This window comes from Haplochromis burtoni, unplaced genomic scaffold, assembly GCF_018398535.1.
Source record: "Haplochromis burtoni strain Fernald_Lab_line unplaced genomic scaffold, NCSU_Asbu1 Contig_104, whole genome shotgun sequence".
NCBI classification, from domain to species: domain Eukaryota; kingdom Metazoa; phylum Chordata; class Actinopteri; order Cichliformes; family Cichlidae; genus Haplochromis; species Haplochromis burtoni.
In genome coordinates this window covers 1,434,660-1,459,584 of record NW_024582465.1, presented here as the reverse complement: position 1 = coordinate 1,459,584, position 24,925 = coordinate 1,434,660, and the positions used below count along the sequence as shown (strand labels likewise).

At 39.8% G+C, this 24,925-nt stretch overlaps 2 protein-coding genes across 5 annotated transcripts in view; both read right to left on the bottom strand.

The window, feature by feature from the left end:
• The window catches only part of mon2 (MON2 homolog, regulator of endosome-to-Golgi trafficking), a 39,389-nt gene extending 24,211 nt beyond the window's left edge, over positions 1 to 15,178 (bottom strand). For 2 of the 4 annotated variants that reach the window (XM_005927841.3, XM_014335331.2), the window contains exons 1-11: positions 14,659 to 15,178; positions 6,711 to 6,774; positions 5,528 to 5,655; positions 2,945 to 3,076; positions 2,728 to 2,857; positions 2,440 to 2,537; positions 1,990 to 2,115; positions 1,322 to 1,516; positions 824 to 948; positions 422 to 561; positions 139 to 292 (exon numbers count right to left, since the gene is read on the bottom strand). In XM_005927841.3, the coding sequence (XP_005927903.1) occupies positions 139 to 292; positions 422 to 561; positions 824 to 948; positions 1,322 to 1,516; positions 1,990 to 2,115; positions 2,440 to 2,537; positions 2,728 to 2,857; positions 2,945 to 3,076; positions 5,528 to 5,655; positions 6,711 to 6,774; positions 14,659 to 14,766 (1,400 nt within the window). In that variant the 5' untranslated portion in view covers positions 14,767 to 15,178. The remainder of the gene's footprint in view (positions 1 to 138; positions 293 to 421; positions 562 to 823; positions 949 to 1,321; positions 1,517 to 1,989; positions 2,116 to 2,439; positions 2,538 to 2,727; positions 2,858 to 2,944; positions 3,077 to 5,527; positions 5,656 to 6,710; positions 6,775 to 14,658) is intronic. The other 2 variants (XM_014335332.2, XM_014335333.2) reach the window with 1 other exon arrangement.
• Positions 15,179 to 18,743: 3,565 nt separating this feature from the next.
• slc6a13 (solute carrier family 6 member 13) overlaps positions 18,744 to 24,925 on the bottom strand; it is a 19,117-nt gene continuing 12,935 nt past the window's right edge. Inside the window, exons 10-15 of the mRNA XM_005927838.3 lie at positions 23,553 to 23,665; positions 23,181 to 23,318; positions 22,587 to 22,689; positions 22,241 to 22,341; positions 21,887 to 22,057; positions 18,744 to 21,095 (exon numbers count right to left, since the gene is read on the bottom strand). Coding sequence (XP_005927900.1) covers positions 20,931 to 21,095; positions 21,887 to 22,057; positions 22,241 to 22,341; positions 22,587 to 22,689; positions 23,181 to 23,318; positions 23,553 to 23,665 — 791 coding nt within the window. The 3' untranslated portion in view covers positions 18,744 to 20,930. The remainder of the gene's footprint in view (positions 21,096 to 21,886; positions 22,058 to 22,240; positions 22,342 to 22,586; positions 22,690 to 23,180; positions 23,319 to 23,552; positions 23,666 to 24,925) is intronic.

Below are 24,925 nucleotides of genomic sequence, written 5' to 3'. Positions count from 1 at the left end.
ATATTTATGCCACTTTGCAGCACAAAGCTAGTCGGTCCTGGAACTGTTTACTTTCTGCATCTGTGACTGGAATTACATCCTTATAAACACACAATAAATAAGGGGAGATTATTCAGTATGTACAAAAGAAATTCTTACTAGGTGGCCTTGGCGCTTCCCTGGACACTAACAGTCATAAGGGGGATCCAGGTACCACGGTATTCAAATGCAGCCTGGGTAGTCAGGGTGCCGCTGACCCCTCCTGTGCCTGGACCGCCTTGTGCTGTGCCTTGAGCACCTGAACCCGACCCACCTACAACAAAAGCCGGAGAGGAATGAGGTAAGGGGGTATAAGTGCAGTAAATCTGAATTTCAGGCCCATTTGAACACATCTCCTTGACATCAATAGAAATTCTAAATAAGGACAACTCAGTCAACTTACCAGCTGGCGCGCCGACAGCAGCCACGTTTCCCGCATTGGGAACGATGAAGAGGGACTGGATGAAGGATCCCAGGGCATTGACAATGTCTCTGAACACTTTAGTGGAGTGCTGCTTCATGTCATAAGACTGGCAGAACGAACTGAAACAGAGAAGAGCAGAGTGAGATCACAGCAGTGTGGGGTTGTATTAGAAAGAAAAAAAAAAGGACACTTCAGACTTTGCCAAGTTTCATTAGGCCAAACTGCACTCTGAGAAACAGTTAAACAACCTTAGTCACAAAAGGGCTTAATGAATGTAATTGTGCAGAATCAGCTATATTGTTTTAAACTAAAGTAGGAAAAAAACGCAAGTTTCCAGACCCTGTAACTAAAAATCTGTGTTGTTTTTTTAAAGCTGCTTACCGTAACAAATGAGGCTGCACACACAGTCTGTGGACTGATTCCACAGCCACTGCTCTGAGCCACTGAGGCTTCTCCCCATCCAGAAATTTCACCAACAGAGACAAGAAGATCTCACACTCAGTCACCTGCAAGCCAAGCACACACATATCAGACTGAAAGTGATGCAAAATCTCTGAATACCTTCTGGTTTTGTGGAAGTGGAACGGCTTTTTGATCAATTTGAGCAAAAAGAAGAAAAAAAAATTCCACCTCAAAAATTGAATAAATGCCACTAAATAAAAACAGCTGGAATGCTGAGTTACTCGATTGTAGTTAAGCTCATTAAAGTGCTTGGAGGAGAACTAAGACAAAACTACTGCTTGGGTAAGCCAATGCTAATCTGACTGGATCAATTAAGTGCATCAGCTCTGTGCTTAAGAAAATCCCTTAGACATAAAAAAAACAACCATCAGACAACTGTTTTGACCACCCAACCATCGCAACGGATCAGTTACTTACCAGTAAGCTGTAGAAGTGCTTGATGAGGACGGAGACCACACGCAGCAACCTCATGCAGATGGGGAAGTAAGGTTTCTCCACAGGAGCTGGTGAAGCAGCGCTGCTGCTGCCCTGCCGGAACTTGATGTTAGGGGAGAAGAGCTTGATGACGAGGGGACAAACTCTTTCTTTTAGCAGGAAACTGAACTCCTGATGCTGGGTAGGAAGCAAAGGGAGACCAAAACATCCTGTGAATTAATTTATTTTATTGTAGAATGTTTCATTAAGAATTTTATTGAAAGGACAAGATGGATCAGATGGATCTAAACCTTTTAAAATAAAAAAAAGTTGGAACCTAACAATGAGCAGACTTTTCTCTTTTTTGCCACTTCTGGTCTGACACCTTGTTTTTGGTCTAGATCAGGGGTGGGCAATCTCAGTCCACGAGGGGCGGTGTCCCTGCAGGTTTTAGATCTCACCTTGGGTCAACGCACCTGAAGCACATGATTAGTTCATTACCAGGCCTCTGGAGAACTTCAGGACATGTTGAGGAGCTAATTTAGCCATTTAAATCAGCTGTGTTGGTTCGAGGACACATCTAAAACCTGCAGGGACACCTGCCCTCGTGGACTGAGATTGCCCACCCCTGGTCTAGATGTTCACAAACTCGCTCTTTTTTCTCTCTTTACCTGCAGGAATACACCGGGGAAATCATTAAGAACAGACTCCAGCAGCTCAAGGCCAAACGTCCGTGTCATCTCTGTCATCCCCACCAGCCAGTAGGGGGCGTCAGCATTCACCAGCTGGCACAAGTCCTGCAGGAAGGTGAACAACAGCCTTCAAAACAATGCAGTGTTGTCCTACCCACATCACAGTGGCTGAAACAGGGCTTTGACCGAGCTCTGCGTGAAGAACAATCATCATCACATGAAAGTGTAATGTGGGTGAAAGACTTCAAGACAACCGAATCCCTCTTTTAAAAAATTACTTCATTTCAGAGATGAAAAGAAATATTTCTGAATTAGTTTTACTGGACCTCAATTTGAGATTATAAGAAAGATCTCAAAATCAGCATCTAACCAACTCTGACAAGAGGGCAGGACGGCTTATAGAAGGCTACCGCCCCCTGGTGGACATACCTGAAACAGCATGTATGCATCCTTTGCACTGGGTCTCAAAGTGCTAACAGACCGGCGGTTGGTGTTTCCCTGGACAGGAGGGGGCTGCTCCACAATGCCTTGAGGTTAAATACAAAATACATTACACAGTAAATTAGCTTGCAATTTAAAAGCATTTTTATCTATGTTCTATTTAAATAGCTTAAGGTGTAAAGATGTACTTTTCAGTTTTTCACACCATCTGTAATATTAAGCATCTCAGAATTTTACTGTATCATCTTCCTACTTTCAGAACCAATGAACTCTAACCTTTAAAGCGCTCGTCCTCAGCCACCATCCTCTCAAACACCACGGTGACAACTTGTCTAACGGTGGCAGCTGCTGTGTTGTTGGTGATGTTGTCCTTGGTGAAGTGCAGACGAAAACACAGCACAATAGCCTGGGCACAGGGGAAAAAACAAACTACTGCTACTATACTGTTCATCCATATAATACATGCAAACAGTGTGTGTGTCTATGCTTTTACCTTGGATAGCACGTCATCATGTACAACTGTGTTGGTGGTCAACAGGACGAGGACTGTCTGTAAAAGTTTCAGCTCTTCCAAACCATTTTCCATCAGCTGCCACAACATGTTGATGATGTTCCCTGCTGCTGCCTGTTTCACACACACAAACACACACACAACTAAAGTACATAGCCACACTCTGAATTTAGGAGGCATTATCAGAGTTCCTAGCTGATATCAGGCCTTTGGCTTGCCCAAGGTAACAGCCATAAATAATAGACATGCACAAAAACACACTCTTGTGGGAGCAGATGGTTGTGCCTGCTTGGGGTTACAACATCACCCAGTTCAATAACACCAGATCTCACTGTCAGTTTCTGCTGATAGTAAGTGACACCGCACGTCCTTTCTCAGGGTCAAGCTATCCAAAATAAATCTACATGCATCCCCCTAACAGCTGCTTTTATGTGTAACTGGCTCAATTCACAAGATAACAAACAAACTCAATTTTCAAATATGAACGCATCTCATGCTCTGCCACAGCCCTGCCTGAAGGCACTGCTTTAGAGTCGTCTACTCTCCTCAATGCAATATCTCAGCAATGCCTCAAGGAACTTCTGCAAATTTGGCACAAATGTCCAGGTGGATTCAAGAATGAAATGATGTGAATTTATTGCTGAGATCACCGTGAATAGACAAGACATGCTTGGGGAGATAGATGGGAACTAAATCTCAGTTGGTTTGGAGAGGCCTGTACTTCTTCACCATCCTGTCTTTCTCCTATGTCCCGCCTACTTGGTGTGGTTCACCTGACCTCTGCTCCTGGCTGCTTTTGTTAGAGACCACCGTTTTAGGGGAGCTACTCCTGCATGGTTTTGTTGTTTTGGCCACGGAGGTTCAAGAAGTTTAGGATTTCTTTTTCTTTCTTTTTATGAAACGAAACAGCACAGGTTAGAAGCTGCTTTCTGTTTTACTGGATTGACCTGCATCAACCCGCTCTCCACGCTGTGCTGTTTTTGTGTGCAAACTTTTTTGTATTTGTAAAATAAAATACTAAACGCTTAAACTCTCAGTCTGTTTAACTAACATTACTACCCATCTACTACTGGTGAGTGGGGGAAATAACAATGAATCTGAATGATTAAAAATGTATTATTCCTTTTAATTCACAGTTAAAATTCACAGCTATTTTCAAGGATACAGCTTTAAGAAACAGCCATTTTTCCTCTGGTCAGCAACAAGGGTTTAAATTTAGTTAAGTTTCTTCTTGGATGTCCTGGGATTCAGAACATTTCAGTGTTTGAGGTAAACTACTGCGTGGAAAGAGAGAGACAGAGCGTGAGAGCGAGATCTGTGTGACAAAAATAGTTGATAAGAATTAGCGCTAAGTAACCCAGCGTGACCAGTTCTGACAAAGAATTTTCTCAGGGAATGCCGAGCGCATCTTTTCTCCCACCAAAGGAAAAAAAAAAGAAAACAAACAAAAACAAACAGAGCTTTGAAATCTATTTTAGTGTAATCCAACAAATGATGATTAAAATGAAGAAAGCCTGCTTTGCAGTGTGCTAACACCTCTGGGGTAACATCTTGGAAACCGCTCACATCTCAGGTCTGCCAAAAGCTGCGTTGTTTAAAAGGTCGAAAACCCCTACACCCATTACACAGGCTACCATTAAACGACGATTTCAATTTGGAAGTTATTGTAGCCTCCCCTTTCCTGAGATCGGTACCTTATTCCACTCAGTTTTTCTGAGTTGTTTAACTGCCACTGCGCATAAAGATGATGTTAAACTGTTCAAGTAATAGATTTTCTAGGTCAACGGGTTTCACGAAAATGAGCAGTGGAAGTGGTAAAGGTGGTCTGCGCCTTTGAGATGTAACCACCAGTGGCAGGAACGAGGTCAAATTAAATTTACACTGCTTGATTGGGTATTGATGTGTTGCAGTGCTTGCAGTATTGACCCAATTGGATATCAATCAAGCCTTAATTTGTCCATGCTTACACACTGAAGGTGAGCATGAAACATTGAGGTTTAAAACAGTCTTTATTTACTTCCAGGTAATCAAACAAAAAACAACAGAAGGCCACAACCCGAAAGATTCAAATAATGCTAAAAAAGAAAAAACAGCACATCTACTTTCCGTTGTTTTTAATGAGTCGTTCAATCACAAACTCGAAAAATGTGTTTTTCATGGCTGTGTTCTCTATAAAAGAGTTTTCTTCACTTGGGAACAACCTTCCAACAAGGACGCACGCACCGACTCGCCACTCTTTGAAATAACAATCACACTGTATTTGTGAAGCTCAATGTCACACAGCGAATCAGCAAAGGCCTCTTACTGAGTGCACCTGCCAAAAGCAACTCACCAATGAGTGCATTAGTCTAACAGCCTGATGATTATTATTGCATTTATTGTGATGTGTGTAAATTAACATGTATCAATCAAACTGTCCTCAATTCGGCACTGCTTGTTACCACACTGTGGTTTTATTTGGCCTTCTACACACTAGATTCCCTTCTTGTGTACACATCTGCAGATCATACATATGAAAATATAAATATCCTATTTTCAAATAAAAGGCTAGCTTATAGCCCTCACCTCAGATACGACCTCGTGGGACATGAGTCTCTGGATGGCGGCCAAACACAGCTGTGTGATCTTTGGCTCTTTGGTGCCACAGCCCATCAGGAAAGGCTGCACAACCTCTGAGCTGTTCTCCTTTAGGGCTGCAGGAAAAAGAGACACAAATAAAGTTAAAAAAAATCCTGTAAGAGATTTTTTTTTTTTTTTAAAGATGTCATCATGCAATTTACTTCTAATGAAATGCCTTAAAGTAAAAAAAATATATACATGTGTTTGCTTTTGTTTTGCTTCTGATTTCATGAAGTCTGGTACTGCAGAACGAAAACTTTGGAGAGTAAATGAAAAGAATACATGGAGGTATCAACTTACAATAACAATTATTCTCAAGTGTGAATCATGCAACACTATTCTAGCTCAACAATAATAATAATTAAAAAAAAGGTACCCATTTTGCACTGAGGTTTTTATCATCTCATTTTAAACAGCACTTAAAAGTGAAAAGTGCATTATTGAACTATTAAACTGAATTTAGGTTCACCAGTTATTTACACCTGCACAACAGGTTTCCCAGTTAATCACCATAAAGTTAATGCGTCAAGTAGACTTAAAGTTGAAACAGTGAACAGTGAGCTGCTGTACAGTTCACAGCTATAGAGGGGCAGCAGGTTGTGGACAGTCATCAGTGGAACTCAGGAAATGTCAACTATGTGTCAACTCTGCAAATGCTACCAAAAAGCTAGACTTGTTTACAGAGACGGCGCTAGAACCAATTTTCTATACGAGTGCTGAGAGACCAGCCCCGTTTGAAAATACTTCAATAATTCAGAGCAACAAGCTAGAAAGAGCCAGAAAAAGACTGCAAACAAAGCTCAGAGAGGAGGGAAATAAAAGAGTCATTTATCATATAACTTAATAAACACAATGACTTTTTTGTTTGGTTTTTTTGGGGTGGAGTCAAAGGCCGTTTGTACATGACTTGCCTTTGGCTGAATGCATGCATTATGAAAGGAAAATATATGAAAGCCCAGTGACTATTTCAGTCTGTCACTTGTATGCAGGATGCAGTTGTGTGTGAACAGAAAATCATGAATACTGCCGTCTCCCTGAACATTTGAATATAAGCTTGTTGCAGTTTAAAGCACTAGCTCTGCACACATAGCCAATTGAAGAACAACTAAGTACTTCTATTATCACTCACCTGCTAATATGTCTGTGTTCCTGGCTGCTATCGTCTTAATCTTCACTATACCAGACTCTGCAGCCTAGAGAGGAAAGAGGACAGACATTTAGGTAACTGTTTGATGTGACATCAAATTGAAAGGTGCTGACAGTGCAGCATACATGCACCGCTGGTGGTAGACATGGCTACTTGTAATGGTGGGTGTAGCGGAAAATAGGAAGGCCCAGTTGTAGAAAAACATCTTCATCTTATGAGGAACACCCAGTGAGGTATTCCTCTAAGCTTGAGATGTTCAAAACAGCTGTGAGGAGCACTGTCATAGAATGGGGAAGGGTAAAAGGAGGAGGATGGCATGTGGGGACGGAGAGGCCGCTCTTATCTTTCTTCAACAACTGCATGCCACGGCAAGCCTCTCAAGATGTTTTCTTTCCCATCTTTGTTTCCCATCAGTACTCCACTCCTCATTCCTACATGGTTTCAATTTTAACTGTAATTTCACTTCTTGCCCCAGTTGTTCCACATACAAAAACACCTGTTTAGACATGTTTTAAAAAACTGTTTAAAACTTATTATGAGCAGTTGTTCTCAAAGGCCGTCTGCAGGGCCAGTACTGCCATCTGTCTTGTAATTCTCCTCACGAAAACAACATAATGCTTTAACCTTTGTGGCTACAGAAGTACACACACTGCCTTTTTAAAAGGCTGGTATAATTTTGGCTAAAGAAAGACATTTTTAAAAAAAGGCACACCTCTTTGGATTAGGCACCACTGACGGGATAAATACTGTAACAACATGATTACAATACACCAACATGTCACAAAAGTCGAGCCACTTTGAAGGATCGCAATTCATAAATTACTAAACGGCTGGTAACAACCCCTGCTTAATGGCTAAGCTTTTTCAGAAAATCTTTTACCATACAGCTCCCTAAAAGTTAATCTCTAAAAAAATAAAATAAAATAAAAAAAAAAAGCTTCTCTCCCTCTTCTCCTTTTGTTCCAGAAACCGAACCATAGCGGCTTGCAGGAAAATGAGGGGAGCGCAGAGAGCTTTTTTTAGTCTGAAATAATTGCAACCTTCCTGTTGCTACTTTTGATATTTCCATCAGCACAGACGAGTGAAAAATCCAGCATCAGAACAGCAAATTCTGGCTTTACATAAGCTGTGACAGAAAGAGTTTCAGACTGCAACAATTAGTTACGACACAATTATACAGCATATCAAACATGAGCCTTTGCTGTTAACTGCAGGCCAGGATGTGTTGTGCCATCTTCACAACTGTGAACCCCTTATAACTATACAATATACACTGTTTAACTGCTCGTTAACATAAATACGTAATCAACCAATCACATGGCTGCAACATGATGCATTTAAGCATGTAGACATGATCAAGACCTGCTGAAGTTCAAAGTGAGTATCGGAATGGAAAAAGAAATGTGATTTAAGTAACTGTGAACATAGATGTCGGTGCGAGACAGGCAGGTTTGAGGATTTGCAAAAAAACGATGATCTACAGGCATTTTCTGCACAACCATCTCTAGAGTTTACAGAGAATAGCGTCAGTTCTTTGGGTGAAAACGCCTCAGTGATGTCAGAGGTCAGAGGAACATGGCTACACTGCTTTGAGCTAACTGGCAGATAACCACTTGTTACAACCAAGGTGTTTTTCAGGAGAGCATCTCTAAATGCAAACACATTGAACTTTAAAGCAGATGGGCTTCAGCAGCAGAAGACCGCATCAGGTTCCCCCAGGTTTAATACACTGCAACCTATTGAGTATTCATGAACGTTTCCATCCCTTTATGGCCTCAGTTGAACCATTTTCTGATGACTCCTTCCAACAGGATAACGCACCATGTCACAAATCTCAAATTATCTCAAACTGGTTTCCTGACAGCAAGTTCAGCGCATCTAGATAACCTCCAGTCACCAGATCTCAATCCAATAGGGCACCTTTGAGATGTGGTGGAACGGGACACTGGTATAATGGAAATCCTGAACAATTTGCAGGAACTGTGTGATGCTGTCATGTCAATATGGACCAAAAAATCTCTGATGAATGTTTCCAGCACCTCGTTGAATTTGCATCATGAAGATTAAAGCAGTTCTGAGGGGAAACGTGGGTCCAACCTGTTACTAGCAAGATGTAATAAATGAAGTGGCCAGTGAGTGTATTTGCAACCTGTGCAACAACAACTATCTATTCAACTCAAAAGAGTGCACTAGAAATATTGCAGCATGCAGACAAAGTCGTGGGAAATATGTGCGCACTTTGTTAAGTCAAAGTTTTTGACGTTGTGATGAGAGAATGGATTGTACTTTTTAAAAGGCCTGCCTTTGCTGAAGTAGCCATATCTGTTAATAACCACAGTGACTACTCTATAAAAATGAAAGGAGAACTAAAGGCATATATGAACTGACAATCTGTGTGTCAGTTGAACAGAGACAAGCAAGTTCTCCAATTAGAAACAGATTGTGTGTCCTTTATTCCGCCTCCAACTGAACCCTCCCATATGAAAAAAATGCCAGTGAGTTTCCACAAAACCATTAAAACTTTTCACAATAAAAATATTTTCACATTAGCCTACTAATTGTTGGAGTCTGTGGTTGACAGGAAGTTGCAACATTTCTCCCCAGCAGACAAACTGATCTTTCTCTCTGCTTCCTCATAGAAAGTGCTGTTTAAGCTTTCTAGCGTAAAAAGTATCCCCCCCACTTGTCTCTGGAAAACTGTCAGCATTAAAAAGCCTCCACACTGTTGAGGATAATACCACTGGCTTGATGATGCCATTGCAACAGAGAGAGACACCAGAAACTGTCTATGTTAATACATGAGTTCTTTTATTGGTGTATCTGAAAGTCTATTCAAAGGTAACTGCAGTGTTACTCTAGTAAAATTTACCAGTTAAAAACCTTGCCCTCTTATCTATGTCATAAAGTCAACTATTCTGGTATCACTGAACAGATACATTATCAGTCACATTAAGCAGCACGCTGCAGAGAATCCCTGGCTGAGAATTAATTCTTTGAGTTTGTATCTACCTTCAAAGACACTTGGTATGTGTTCACTTTAACAGCTTTCAAAGCAGATTATTTAGGCCATCACTAAACAAAATTCTGAATGTGCTCAACACAAGGAAAAAGTCAAAAGGTTACTGCTTTTCAGAATAGACATCATTTATCTGCTAATCTGATACCAACCACCAGTATTTTATTATTTGACCATTATCAGTATCATGTGCAAAACACTGTGTAAACATGACCACATGTGGGATTCGAGGACATTACATAAAGAATGAGATGCTAAGTTTGAAATCTCAGGACTTGACTGGGAGTACACAAACAGAAAAACTAAAAAAGTCATTTAGTACTTCTTACTCTTCTTACAACTAGTCCATGCAGTCATCTTTAGTAGGCTTGACTACTGTAACAGCATCTTTACAGGTCTACCTAAAAAATCAGTCAGACAACTACAGCTCATTCAGAACTCTGCTGCTCGAGTCCTCACTAAGACCAAAAAAGTGGACCACATCAGTCCAGCTCTGAGGTCTTTACACTGGCTGCCTGTCCGTCAGAGGATAGACTTTAAAGTTCTGATGCTGGTCTATAAAGCTCTGAATGGTTTAGGACCAAAATACATCAGTGACCTCCTGACCCAGTATGAACCTTCCAGATCCCTCAGGTCATCTGGATCCGGTCTTTTATCAGTTCCCAGAGTCAGAACCAGACACGGAGAAGCTGCATTCAGCTTTTATGCTCCTTATATCTGGAACAAACTCCCAGAAAGCCTCAGATCAGCTGAAACACTCAGTTTATTTAAATCCAGGTTGAAGACTCACCTGTTCTCAGCTGCATTTGAATAAAACACCAAATCCACACTTTTAAGCTTAAATTTCAAAACTTACATTTTAACTACTGATTTTATCTACTGTTTGTTTTTTTTTTTTAATCAATTTTAAATCATGCTTTTTATTTGTTTTTGTTTTTTAATGTCTCTGTAAAGCACTTTGAATCACCTTGTTGTTGAATTGTGCTATACAAATAAACTTGCCATGCCTTTCTTATGGCATTTCTGGCTGTTGGTCACACATAACAAGCAACATGACAGATTAACTTCCTTAAACATGTTGTACTGTGAGACTCTAAACTGAGTAACTTTCTGAAAGGCCTTTTTCAATGTAACAGTGAGAGTTGTGTCTGTATAGTATATAGAGCAGGGCGATATGTCCAAAAATATCTATCACGATATACATTTGAAAATTTTCAAGGCTGGCTGGAAATAATTAGTTGACACTCTTGTAGGATTGCTCTCTTACAAAATAATGAACATTCTCTAATTTTTAATAGTAATTTTATTTTAAGAGAGAGAGAGAGAGAGAGAGAGAGAGAGAGAGAGAGAGAGAGAGAGACATAGAGAGGGGAGAGAGGAAGCACAGTGGGAAGACATTTCTTGTAGTTGGTCACCAGGTTTGAAACATCTCAGGAGGGAATTTAGCCCACTCCTCTTTACAGAAACTCTAAATCCTTTAAAGTTTCTTGGCTGTCACTTGGCGACTGAAGCTTCAGCTCACTCCACAGATTTTCCATAGGAATGAGGTCTGGAGACTTGGTCACTATGGTCACTTCATGACCTTAATTTAACATGTTTCAATTTATTTTAGTTTTTTAGTTATTTATTTTATCTTATCTCATTTTAATTTTCTTTACTTATGCTATTAGCATGTACAGCACTTTGTGAACTCTGGTTTTATGTTAAAGTGCTTTATAAATAAAGGTGGTGTGGTATGGTATGGTAATTTGCTTCTTCTTTGTTGCCTTGGTAATATGTTTTGGGTAACTGTCATGCAGAAAGACTCATCCAAGACCCATCTTCAGTTTTCTAGTTAAGGGAAAGGAAGCTGTTGATATATGGCCCAAACCATCAGCCCTTTAGTTTGGTGAAGTCCTGTACCATGCAGCAAGCTCTTGCCTCAGACAGAGGGTGACTGATGGTCATTTCCAAATAACCACATTGACAGTTTTCACCTTCTCACCAAGCTTCTTGCTGGTGGCTGTGTGCAGCATTTTTTGGCACCTGTTTGGTGTCACACATGGTGGTGGAAAGGTTGGATTGGAAGAAACTGATTTTGTGGACAGGTATGCTTTAGACACATAATGAGTTGAGGTCAGAAGTATCTGTAATCTAATGAATCAATCAATGGGTTAGGGGTAGGCTTAGGCCAGATTCTTTCTGAATTGTAGCAGATCAATTTTGTTTCCCACCCAATGACATGGAAATTAATTTGTAACTTTTATACAATGCATTTTGTCAGAATCTTTGGTTGATATAATGTTTCTCTCCATTAAAATTATATACCATAAAAAATACAGACTGTTCATTTGTTTGGAAGTGGCCACAAAAATTCAAGTGATCAAATACTTATTTCCATTTCATTCATTATTTAATTGAAAATGTATATAATAATTTGGTTGTAGAATAAAAGGCTATTCTATTCTATTACATTACATGTGTCATGCTGTTTTTGTAAGACAGGCTATGAGTGATTGAGGGAGAAGAAAAAAAACAAAACAATGTGATTCGTTCTCTTGCATGTAGTGTCACTGTGGGAGATGGACTGAGAAACAGGAGAGGAAATGGAATGAAGACAGTCGGGGAAAAAGCACATTTTGTTCTTCAGTAGTAAACCTGCAAGCATTTGAGATTTTAGTTTTACAATTAAACTACAGACATAAGTCCCTTAGAAGTCCCTAGAACAGTTCTCTAAAACGTAGACGCTAAAGATGAGGGGAAAAAATGGCCACATTAGCACGATGAAAAAGCTGCACAAATCAATTCAAAGAGCAACCACAGTACCCTGATTGTTTCTTGCATGACAACATCGCCGCAAATTTAACCATGACAGTTTCGATTGGAAAACGTTGTTTCAATCACAACACCATTGATCAGAGCGGGCGGTAACTCAGGTTGGGAGGAACATCAAAAGGGATCTCTTCAATACTCTGATCCCTTGGGGGGAAAAAGCCTGATAAGGATGGGAAAACCTCACTGATGAAAAATCAATATTTGAAGCAACTTCATAAGACCCCTTAGGCAAGGGCCAGAAATCAGTTCAACACGTAAGATCAGTCGCGTGCCATGTCTTTTGATGGCCATACCACTCATTTTGAAACATCAACCACTGAAGTCAATGGACTAAATCTGTAGTGAGCAAAACACAAAGGAAATGGAAGCACTTGCTGAGCTATTTCCCCTTTTTTTCTCCATGGGAATGTTGCTTCTATCCAAGGTGAACCCTGAGGGGAAACAAACTAAGCTGCCATGGCGTGATATGAATTGCTCTGCTGAGCTGGCTGACGAGTGCTGCTGTGGTCACAAAAGCCTCACATAAAGACGTCAGCCTCGACTACCAGCGGTTGTTCCAATATGAATACTGATGAGTTACAAGTGTTGCCGACATTGTTGTCTATGCCCCCGCATATGCCTGCTGTACAGTTAAACTTGACATTTTATCATGCTACTTGCTTACATTTCTAAGTGAAATGTTCAAGTGTACTTCTTTTGTACACGGCCTTGTATCGTTTGTGCTCCAGTCATTGAGTAATCAGAAATGTCACCAACAAAACAGTGCCACGCAACAAAGCCAGTGTGAAGGCCTTAATAATACAGTAAGTCATTCAAACAACAATGTGTGTGTGAAATCACTTGGCTGTGTCAGTAATTAACAAGCCTGTTGAAACCAACTCTCAGTGTCAGACTGCAGACAGGAAAGGTCAACAGAGGCCGAGTATCACCAAAGCCCTTAAAAACAAAGACTTTTTACTTTAAAAAATAAAGATAAATTGGAATAAAGGTTTTAAGGGCCTGTTCGCTTATATCACGAGAATCACTCCCTGTCAAATGATATCTGTGGCATCCATGCTCATATCACATCTGGTTTTAAAAATGACTGTGTTTCCCATGTATCTTTGATTTCTGCAGCCAGACACCTGCATGGACTCTGAGTCTGAGTTAATACAGTTTTGTATTTTCTGATTACTTTTTATTATATTGTTAGTTTTCCTTTTTAAGTTTCAGTGAGTTTCCATAGCAGGTTGACTGGTTTCACTTTAGTTTTTATTAATTTCAGTGTTAGTTGTAGATTTTTAAAAAAAATCTGTAGAGATATTAAAATATAAACAGAACCTTTTGAATGCTGACTCAGTCTTGTAGACATCAAAAGCCTCAAAAAACATGATCATAAAAGTCTCATCAGGCAGTTTGTGATAGCAAATTTTAACAAATTAACAGATAACAAAACTAAGTATATTTCATCTATAATACATTTTATTTTAGTTTGTTTTTCCCATTCAAATCGCTTCTAGTTCTAGAAGGTCTAGTTTTTATTTTTAGTTTAGCTAACTAAAATGTTTTCTCACATTTAGTTTTACTTAACTATAATAACTTTGGTGTGAACCCTATGCAAGGTGGGTGACAGTGGCCCAACCACTCTTGCCCAAAGATGCTAGCATCAAATAAAATAATACAAAATAAAATAAAGTACATTTACATTGCTTGACTTGAATAGTTAGTTCACCCCATCCCCAAAATACACGTTTTCTCACTTTTACTTGCCTTTTCATAGCCACTGAAAATTTAACTTCAGTGTTTACGCCTTTGACATAAGTTACATCTAACAAAGATACTTAAAGTGTAGCTACGTAAAAAAGTTTAGCTCGGTGTTTTTGTGAATCTGCTTCTGTTTAAACGCATTACACCAAACATATTAAGCGTGGGGAGGCCCAGCAGCTGATACAACTTATGAGAAGTACAGTATGGGAACAACTCAAAGGCCCCACGGTTGCTGTGACAGAACGAGCTCATACATTTTTTAATGTAAACCCTAATAAAAACATAAAACGAGCTTCACAAACGGATGCAAACTGCTAAAAATCGGGGCTCGGTGAAGCTAACTAGCAGGCTAACCTCTTTGACAGGGGGGAATTTCTTCTTGCACTCCATGGAGAGAGACCGCAGATCCGTCTGCATGTTCTCTAGTAATTTCTTCACCGCCTCGGGACTGCTGGTCGACATCTTTGACGGCGCCTTTCGATAGAAAACCTCAGAAATACTTTAAACGTTGAAAGGAATGTGGGAGCGCGGTCGCCCCCCCACCACCCATCCACCGTGGGGGGATATAATCCGTCACTACTTTATTCGCCTCCCTCGGAAAAGGAAATAAAAACGCTGCGGTCCATTGATACGGGATCCCACTTCTGTGCTTCGAGCGCCCGTGCGCAGGTGAGCAGCGATGACACCGGCATAAGTCCGACCTCCTCACAGCCAGCTGACATTAGCTTCAAGGAGTCGCATCGTTACCCTAAATTTCTGCTTCTTACGGCTGCTTACTAGTCGAAGATATCTGCTAAATTGAGCAGTCTGCCATCAGCGGCCGTGTCAGCTCCACTTTCTTTCCCACAATGCTTCGCTGGACACTGACACGTCACTTGGACTTCCGTAAACAGTGGCGTATGCAGGTGACTGCAGCGACCTCTGCAGGAAGAGATCGGCACAGACAGATAGCCACGAAGCACACAGTAGTCTGATCTGGACCACGGTATCAGCGCTTCTGCTCGGTTACCTGTCCACATACACCACCTATTGGCCCGGAAAGAGGCTGCAGGAGGCTGTCTAGAAATGTCTTTGCAGTGCTTACAAAAACAAGAAAAAAAACGATTATTGACAATATCAACAATTTTATTATTTTAAGAAATACGTTTAACTGACTAATTAAGGTTCAATTTAACTGAATATAACCTAAAGTGTTTAACTTGATTGTGCATTAATTCAGCAATTAAATAGACAAGCATTTGTGAGTAGTTTGTCTTGACATCAATGTAGTCACTGCATTTACTTAAATACAGAAGCTATCGGTTCATGAATGGCACTTTTTAAACATAAATGTGCCTTCCAGTTAATTGTTATCACAAGATATAATGCATGAAAATGAATTGTGAGCATTTTTCACCGTGTCTATTGTTTGTAAGATAAATAAAAAGAAAAATAAAGAAAAATATATCTACAGTCTACAGTCACCCAGAACTGCTTGTAAGTTTCCACTGCACCAAGCTGCACCAAGTTTCTGATTTTCTTTTCATCCAGGTTCAGATTTTTTTATTTCCAAAATAAATATGTAAATTTTGGTCTTTGTTCTGCATCTCACATGGATCCCTTCACCGGCTGCTTTCAGTGCTGCCTTGCTAAGGAATGCAATTTTGTCTTTGGGGAGGTCGGAGTGCAAAGTTTCACACCTTAGACTCATTTAACTGCCAAGAAAAGAATGGAAAAACAACCCCAATATTATCAGAAGCACAGTAACAATCCTTTTACAATTGGAGTGGAATTATTACTTTCGAACATATTGGTTCTGTTAAACCAATCATTAACCAGATTAATTCAGTGTTTTCTGTATCAAAACAGCTATAGAACACATTTACCTGGTGTTACACCAAGTAATTGACACCAAATAGCTTGGTGCTGCACTCCAGCCTGTACCTCACCTTTTCCAGTAACTCACACTTCTGACACTAAATGTCAAATTGTGACATTTTACTTCAGGACCACATGCCGAATTCTGTCAAAACACTAGAAGAGAATACCCTAAGCAATTCACTAATATTTCTGAGGATTTTCACCACTTTGAAGAAACGACAGAGGAAGTTTTTGTGTTAGTCATACCATCTCCTCAGGGTCACTGCCTATAAATACTTCCTTGTATAAGAGATTCTGATGTTTTGTTTTTGAGTTTGTTAAATGCCTGTCATTCTTTATACTGATGTAAGACAATGTCTTCTACTTTGAAGAGCCAAGGGCTAAAACTAAATTCATAAACCTCTACATTTTTATATGTGTACTATAAGACAGAAAATGATAAGAAACTACAACCGGGAGTGCATATGCATCTGCCTGGAATACCTGGTATGATGGCTGATACTGACTAACACTCCGGCGTTGTACATATATGCATCGATTTCTCATGCTGATGATGTGTAGCGGCATATGACATCTACAGTCATGGTAAAGAGAAAGTGCGCCCTTTTTCACTTCTAGGTTCACATACCAGGAGATTTAAAAATAAAATATCATCCGACCTCTCCAGCCTTAAAATTAGCTAAATACCACCTGACATGAACAAAACATGATATGATATATCACATGGTGTCATTAATATTTATTGATGAAAAACTAAGCCAAAAATGCAGAAACACAGTCTACATGAAAATTTAAGCACACCTTAATGGCTTTCAGAGGAATTAAGAGGTCATGTCAATCAAAGGCATTTGATTATGTGATCATCAGAGCATTCAGGTGTGTGCTACCATAATTCCACAGAGGGAAAACATCAAAAATTATCCCAGGCAACCAACTGTCGGTGCCCACCAGTCTGAGAAGGGTTATGAGGCCACTTCCAAATAGTCCATCATTCTATAGTGAGAAAGATTATTCACAAGTAGTAAATATAAAACAATAAAAGGATCATGACAATACAATCTACAAAAAAATACTGAACAAACAAATGAAGAGGGTGTGCTGAGAAGGTGGAAGGAGTACACTGACGGGTTGATTAATGAAGAAAATGAGGGGGAGGATAGAGGACTGTTTGTGAATCAGGAAGTGAAGAGGCTCAGTAAGGTAGGAGAGGGCAACTATGAGGTGGGCAAAGAGTGCAAAGGTAGTGCGTCCAGATGACAAACTTGTAGAAGTATGAATATGTTCTGAAGAGAGGGCAGTGGAGTTTTGACTAGATAGTTTAACACAGTGATGAAGAGTGAGCGGATGTCTGGGGAAAGGATAAGCAATTTTCAAAAAGAAGGGTGATGTGCAGTGCTGAGATAAAGCTGATGAGTCACACCATTATGATATGGGAAAGAATTGTTAAATCTGGGTTTAGAAGAGGGGCAACGATCAGTTAGGAGCATAAGTATATGAGGGTGGCACTGCATGAGAGGAGTGAGACATTGGTGAGGTGTGTGGTAGGAGCGATAGATGGGTTCATGGTTTAGTGAAGGAAGGCGAGCTAAATGACTTCCAAAGCAACACACAGTGCACAAGAGAGGTGAAGAAGAGAGTGCAGGCAAGGTGGAGTGGGCATAGACAGGTGTCAGGGGTGATGTTTAGAAACAGAAGTAGTGTCATATGTGTCATATGTAAATAATAATAATACAGAAATACAGTTTATACTGAGACTCACTTCACACAGCAGTCAGAGACATTCTGATATGACAAATAGCATAAAGTTATAAAAATTTAATAAGGCAAAAATAAATAAAATGAGTAAATAAGGGCAGGGATAGCTCAGTAGGTAGAGTGGTGGCCCCATGACTGGAAGGTCGGGGTTTCGAATCCACTGAACGGCTACCCTGAGGCACACCTGAGCAAGGTACCGTCCCCACACTCTGCTCCCCAGGCGCCCAATGGCTGCCCACTGAGTGAATGGGCTAATTGCAGAGAGGAATTTCCCCACAGGGATCAATAAAGTATACATTATTATTATTATTATAAAAATGTCCAAGAAATTCACAGAGAAAGTACAAGTAATAAATCTGCAAACAGTGAAATGAGTCAGAGACCTGAGGCTTTTTGTTTATTCTTGTGCAAGTTTGCAAAGAGATCTGTACTGATTAGTGTGATAGCAGACAATAATAAATACAACATAATAATACAGTTGCATTCTATAGCTGTGATGAGGTAAGAGAGGGACTGTGTAAATTGTTTTATTCAGGAGACTAATGGCCTGTGGGCGGAAGCTGTTTGAGTCTTTTAGGCCTCGATGTCAGACTCCTGTAGCGCTTGCCCGAGGGCAGAGGTGTGAACAGGTGATGTTGTGGGTGTTTACTGACCTTCATGATGTTTTTTAAGTACGATTAAGTACACTTTAAATAGTCAAAACATAAAATACAGCATTTATTTTTTACCTATAGCGTAGACGTCCTGGTTGGGTTGTGTGATTTGAATGTAAAATTCTACATAAATGTTCATAACTGGAAATGAGGCATCACATACACAATTGCTAAAATGTAAAACATTTATTTGTAATCAAGGCCAACACAAATTCACTGAAGATGTCCCACAAAATATACACATGTAGTAGAAATATATGTTCCAAATGAAGGTATTTGTATTCATTCATTTTAAAAAAAGTGTTTTAGTGTATAAAATCTTATAACAAAAAGTGTTCATGCTCCATAATCAGTGATCATATATTCATTTCAACATGTAAAGAAAAAGAAACACAGGCTGAAGTTCAATGCGATACAGCAGAAAGAGATAACAAGCTTCTTCTTCTTCTTCTTTTTTGGAATGAATCTCCTGCATTGGAACTCACTTCTGATATAATCTAAGTGGATCAACTGTCCCTTTGCTTTGGGTACCTTTTAACTTTATTTCATACATTCCCAGAATTAGACATAAGGCACATTAAAACAAGACTAAATTAAATCCATGTCAAGAATCTGAACATTTAACATAAACATTTAATATAAAACATCAATACAAATCTGCAGTGCCCAAAGCAGACCAAAATTATACAGAGAAGCCTTTAAAATGGTACAAACAGTGTTAAGATAAAAATAAACAAACAGAGTTTAAGTGGGTTGATTTGTAGAAATGTAACCAGTCTTTGTATCCTGAAGCATTGGTTACTAAAACACCTTGTGTAGTAATGTTTTTTGTGACTTTTTTTTTTACCAATCCTGAGAGAACACCTCAACTGTTGGTGGATAAACAATGTGGTTCTCCTCTGTATACATTAAGCAGATTAATTTAAGCCCAGAGGGGTTTGTGAGCTGTGCGATCATGTGACACTTTCCTGCACTCAGTCTGCAGCAGGCGGCTGTTAAATTTAATGAAGCAGCCAGAATGAGATTCACTGAACATTAGAGATGTCCACAACAGAAGAAAATGCTTCCTTAGAAAGCAGACAGTCAAATGTAAATTCTTTGCCACTGTGTAACAACAGTGTTTACATTGTCACGTTACTCTGCCACAGGCAAATGAGATGTCAACCCACTTTCAAATAACGGAAGTAAATCTTTGCGTAATGTTGCTGTTGCCATCATATGGTACAGTACTGTGCAAAAGTCTTGAGTCACCCCATCGTTTCTTTATACTGTTGATTTTTTTAGCGGTTGATCTCCAGGCTTTCTGAAGATGGTTTGCTTTTTCATTCATTCATCCCAATTCTTAGACCTGACTATTTTTGAAGGAATGTTTTTTTTTTAATATATGACCTGTTTAACACTGACCTGTGAATTATTTGCAAAAACCTAAGTTGCCCAACTCCAGGTATTAACCGGTGTTGTGTCTACACACAACAGACAACTTAGCGAAAAATTCACTTTGAATTGTATCTTTAGGCACTTTACTAGCTGCCTGTTGCAAAAACAGTATTGTCATAGAAAGAGTATTTTTGCACCAACAAGGTGATTCCTAAAAACCTATTACGTGGAAACCTAGCATAGCTTAGAATGGTGTGCAATTTGTACTTAAAAAATTTGAGGAAACAGAACAAGTGGCCAAAAAAGAAGGAGCATGGTATGGGTCTGCATTTCAACCATTGGTACTGGGAATCTTGTCAAAAATGATGGAATTATGAAAGCAAAAAAGTACTATCAAATTTTCACCCACCATGTAATACAATCTTGAACATTTCTGATTAGTAGTAATCCCAAACACACTGTCAATACAGTAAAAATGTACCTGGACAGAAAAACACACAGTGGAACACTAATAGTCAAGGGTTGGCCTCCACATAGGCAACATTACTGAGGCAGTGTGGGATCATCTTAACAGAGAATGGAACAAAAGATAGCCAACAGCCAAAGAACATCTAAATATCCTTCTGGAAGCCTGGAGAACTATTCCCAAAGGTTACTTTTTGCCTCACATGCTCTATTACCATGTATGGTTGCATGTTTCAGTAGATCACTGCACCCATTTCACATTTTGCTAGCAAAATATAAAGAAATGAAGGGCAGCTCAGGCTATTTGCACAACACTGTGTACTGAAGACAACATGCAAAGAAGAAAGTTCCAGCAGCCAATAGCAGGTGAGCAGACTGTAAAAGTCTGCATACATGTCTGTTTTCACCAGCTTATCTTGTGAGGTAATACAGAGAGAACAATGATGGGGCCAGTCACTGAGAGCCTCACAGTGACAACTGACCTCTAAATAGACTCCGATTCCAATCCTCAAACTTCTAGCAATGAGACTCCTTTTCACCAACAGGGACGTAGCCATCTCGAGAGGGAGGTGCTTTCTGATGGAGGCTTTCACCGTCTGCTGCAAAGATGGCATGGAGTGCCTCCTGCTCCTGCTTTGTCTTTGGTAACTCAGTGGAAGGAGTGCTTAGAAGAACAAAACGCTGTGAACAGAAAATTGATTAAAAAAACAAAGCATGTCAGTGATATGATGTCTGACAAACTGATCGATTGTTCTTCAATTTCTAATAAACCTTTTTTTAACTTAAAGACATTCATTATGATTTTGAAACTTGAACTCTGTGTGTCTTGTTTCTCTCCCTCTCTCTCTGTGCCATCATTTCATTTCACCCAGTTATTTGGATTTTCCGTATTACCACCTCTTTGGATTCATCTTGTTGCCTGCTGGAATGATCTCAGTGGGATTTGCGATGGATTCGTTTCATCTCTGCCTTGCAGGACTAGTTGTCATTTATCTGTAAACTCATTAAAAGGTACTCTTGCTCATTTACCTGCTTGCTTGTGTCTGCATTTGGGACATGGTTTTGGGAAGGTGGGGGCATGGTAAGTTACGATGTTTTCCTGCCTGGAACAATATTCTTATTTGGTGAATACCTTAACCAACAGAAGATAGAAGTTCCCTTTATTCACTTAAGATAACGGTGTATATAAATAAATATATTCAAATATTGTGATGAATTCTATGGCAGGTGCCAATTTCAGACAATAGAAATAGTGAACGGATGATCCAGAACTTTTTCAAAGTAAAGCAAAAAGGAAATGCTCTTGAGATATGTATACATACTTCTGTAACAAAGAAGCAAACAAATTGAACTATTGTTCATTCAAAAATACTGAATTATGACGAATCTGACTGTTTTTGTTTCTGTGGTTCAATCTTTAAGGTGCCAGTTTTTTCATATGCACAGAAAAATCCAAACAGTTTCGGACTTACTTCTCTCAGTGTTCCTGGGGTATTGTACAGTTTGAATGCCATACAAAGGGGTATGCAAAGCATGGAGGACAGAGCCAGGATCCAGCCGATCCCATCCGCCCACAACGGGTACACATAATCATTGTTGTACTTCAAAGGTGAGTACTTGATTAAGGCAAAGGCAAAGGTTCCCTGTGTGAAAGTATGATAACACTGATAAATAACTGACATTTAATACACCAGTGAATACTTTGACTGTATAATTTTGGTATCATCTTAAGATATTAGCTCAGTTTTATTGACATGTATTTCTAATTTTGACCAGCAGAGGTTGCTCTACTTTCAGAAGAGAACTGTTAATAAAGCAAAACTCACAAAGCATGTTGCAGGAGTGAAGAAAAGCCAGCAGTATTTAATGGCAGGGCCGGGGCGATAACCAATCATATCCTCAATGTTATCATAGAAGCGATCTGCCCCTGTGGTCAGAGGAAAGTTGGATCAGTGTCAAGATTTTACCCTGACCAGTAGAGAGCTTAAAAACCCCAGCACACTATTATTTTAATAAAACAAGTTGCAGTTATTTTCAACTAGTAATGATCATTTCTTTAATTCCTTTGAACTCAAACCATCAATCTGCACCTTTCATTTTATGGATGGTCTCTATTAGCAAATTAAGCACTGAGCATTTTTAAGTTCCAACAGTCTTAAATAACAAACTCACCATAAACCCAACCGATGCAAACTGTCTGAAAAATGGCTACGAAGAGCAGGCACATCCCACTGGCTGCATAGTAGTCAAAGAGTTGGAAGACATACATGCCTCCCTGTGGGTAGAGACAGACAGACAGACAGACATGAGTTCACAAGTGTAAGATAAAACAAATGAAACACAACCTGCATGACGCAAAAATATTGCTTTCAGGTCATTTATCCATTATGTGCTTGGATTTTACTAAAGTGGAAACAATTTGCCAACAACAAAAGTTATTCACAGTTGGCTGTGTCACAGCATGATTTGTGCCAAGTGACTGGATATGAAGGAATTTTAATAGGTTGCTAAAGAGAAGCTACAGTAGGTGAACTCAGGCACTTTAAATGAGTTTGGCAGACTGCTTGGCGACAGTCTGACTTAGGAAAAAATCATAAAAAAAAAACCTCAAACAAAATGCCCCAGTAAGTACTTCACTTAAATTCACAAGGCCATGGATTGGTAGCATTTATGCTCAGTATCACTTTGAAATCAAAGTTATTGAATCAAATGTGATAAAATGCTTATTATGTATGTATTAAAACTGAAAGAATTGCACAAACTAACCTCTGTCAGCATGATGAGGCCCAGGAAGAAGGATACTATTGCTACTGCCAGGATGAAGAGTTCCCTGCGGTTTTTACGGCGGAAGACGGAAGGATACATATCCACCACGGCTGTGACCAGGCTCTCCACACATACAAACTAATCAGGAAAAAAGCCAAAGTTATGAGATGTGCGTACTTTTTGATGTTGTGTACTGCATTTGTGTATGCATGTGCACAGACCAGCTGTTAATAAAAAGGTACTGAGCAATTGAGGAAAAATAGCAGAGCTGTACAAAGGCTACTAGTTGGGATTGTGTTCATATGACTATTATTTGAATTTTCTTTTTGTATGTGTTCTTGTGTGGGTTATTTTGCTACATGCTGGCCTCACCTGGCTGTCCAGTCCTAGAAATACAATCATAATGAAGAAGAAGCAGGCCCACAGAGGGGAAAAAGGCATCATGGTCACAGCTCGAGGATAGGCAATGAAGGCTAAACCTGGACCTGTTGTACACAGAAATCCCACTGAAGTTAGAATTTGTGTTTTTCTTTTCAATCAAGCACATATTTTGATATAATACTGACATGTTCAGTTCAACTGTCTGCACTTTAGAAAATTGTATTCTGCCATGCATTGATTCACACCCAATAAACATCCTGCAGTACTGATCAATACACCGTATCTTTATATATACATCTATATAGATACATGAAAGCTCTGTGTGTTCCTCAAACTCGGGCCCTCTACAAACCGCCTGGGAGTTGGAGGTTCTGCACAGTATCTAAGCTTTTCCTAGGACTTTGCTCTTCTGGACGGAGACCCTTTGATGTTGTGCCTGTTGATTACCACTACATCTGGTTGGTTGCCAGCAGCTGGAACTCAAAGGCTGCAACACAGGACCTTTTCTCCTTGGTAGTGTCTCCTATTGGGACTTGGGGACATCTAGTCTATATTGTGCACAGATGTCCCTGTACACTATCCCAGCTGGGATATACTGCATCAACTTGCATCTTACATCCTGCTATTATATGTTGGATAGTCTTCACGACACCTTTGTACGGTCTGCAACTTGGGTCCTGTTGTCTATGGTGGACTCCTGCCTCTATGGATCTGATGGTATCTGTCAGAGGTACAGGCCAAGTTGGGGCTTGGTGGTCCATGACGGTTCCTCTTCCTGTTCCAATCACTGTCTGTCTTCAGCTGCCTCAGATCTCAACAGGGGCTGGGGCACTTATCTTCATCCTGCACTGTGACTCTGACACTCACTAATCCTCACCCCTTCCTCTATTCATTGTTCATAGTGCCTCAGGATTTTGGAGACCTCAGTGTATTGTGAGCAGTTTTTGTGTCTTGACATCAGAGGCATCTGATGCATATCTCCTTATGTGGCTAGCTTATCATTCCAGAATTGAAATGAATTATGTCAATAGTGCTCAATACACCTCCCACTGTGCTATAGGCTCTGGATCTTCACTTTCAATAGTAGCTGTCTTCAACTGCTACAAACGCTATTGCACTCCCATGTATTGCATATGACCTCTCTCAGTTGGATTAGTAGCTTTACATCAATTCCACATTGCAAGTCCTTGTCCATATTAGCTTTGTTCCACTACCCACATCAGTATTTACTGGTTTCTCAACCCCTGGCATGGACCTTGATGTACAAACCTATCTATCTATCTATCTATCTATCTATCTATCTATCTATCTATCTATCTATCTATCTATCTATCTATCTATCTATCTATCTATCTATCTATCTA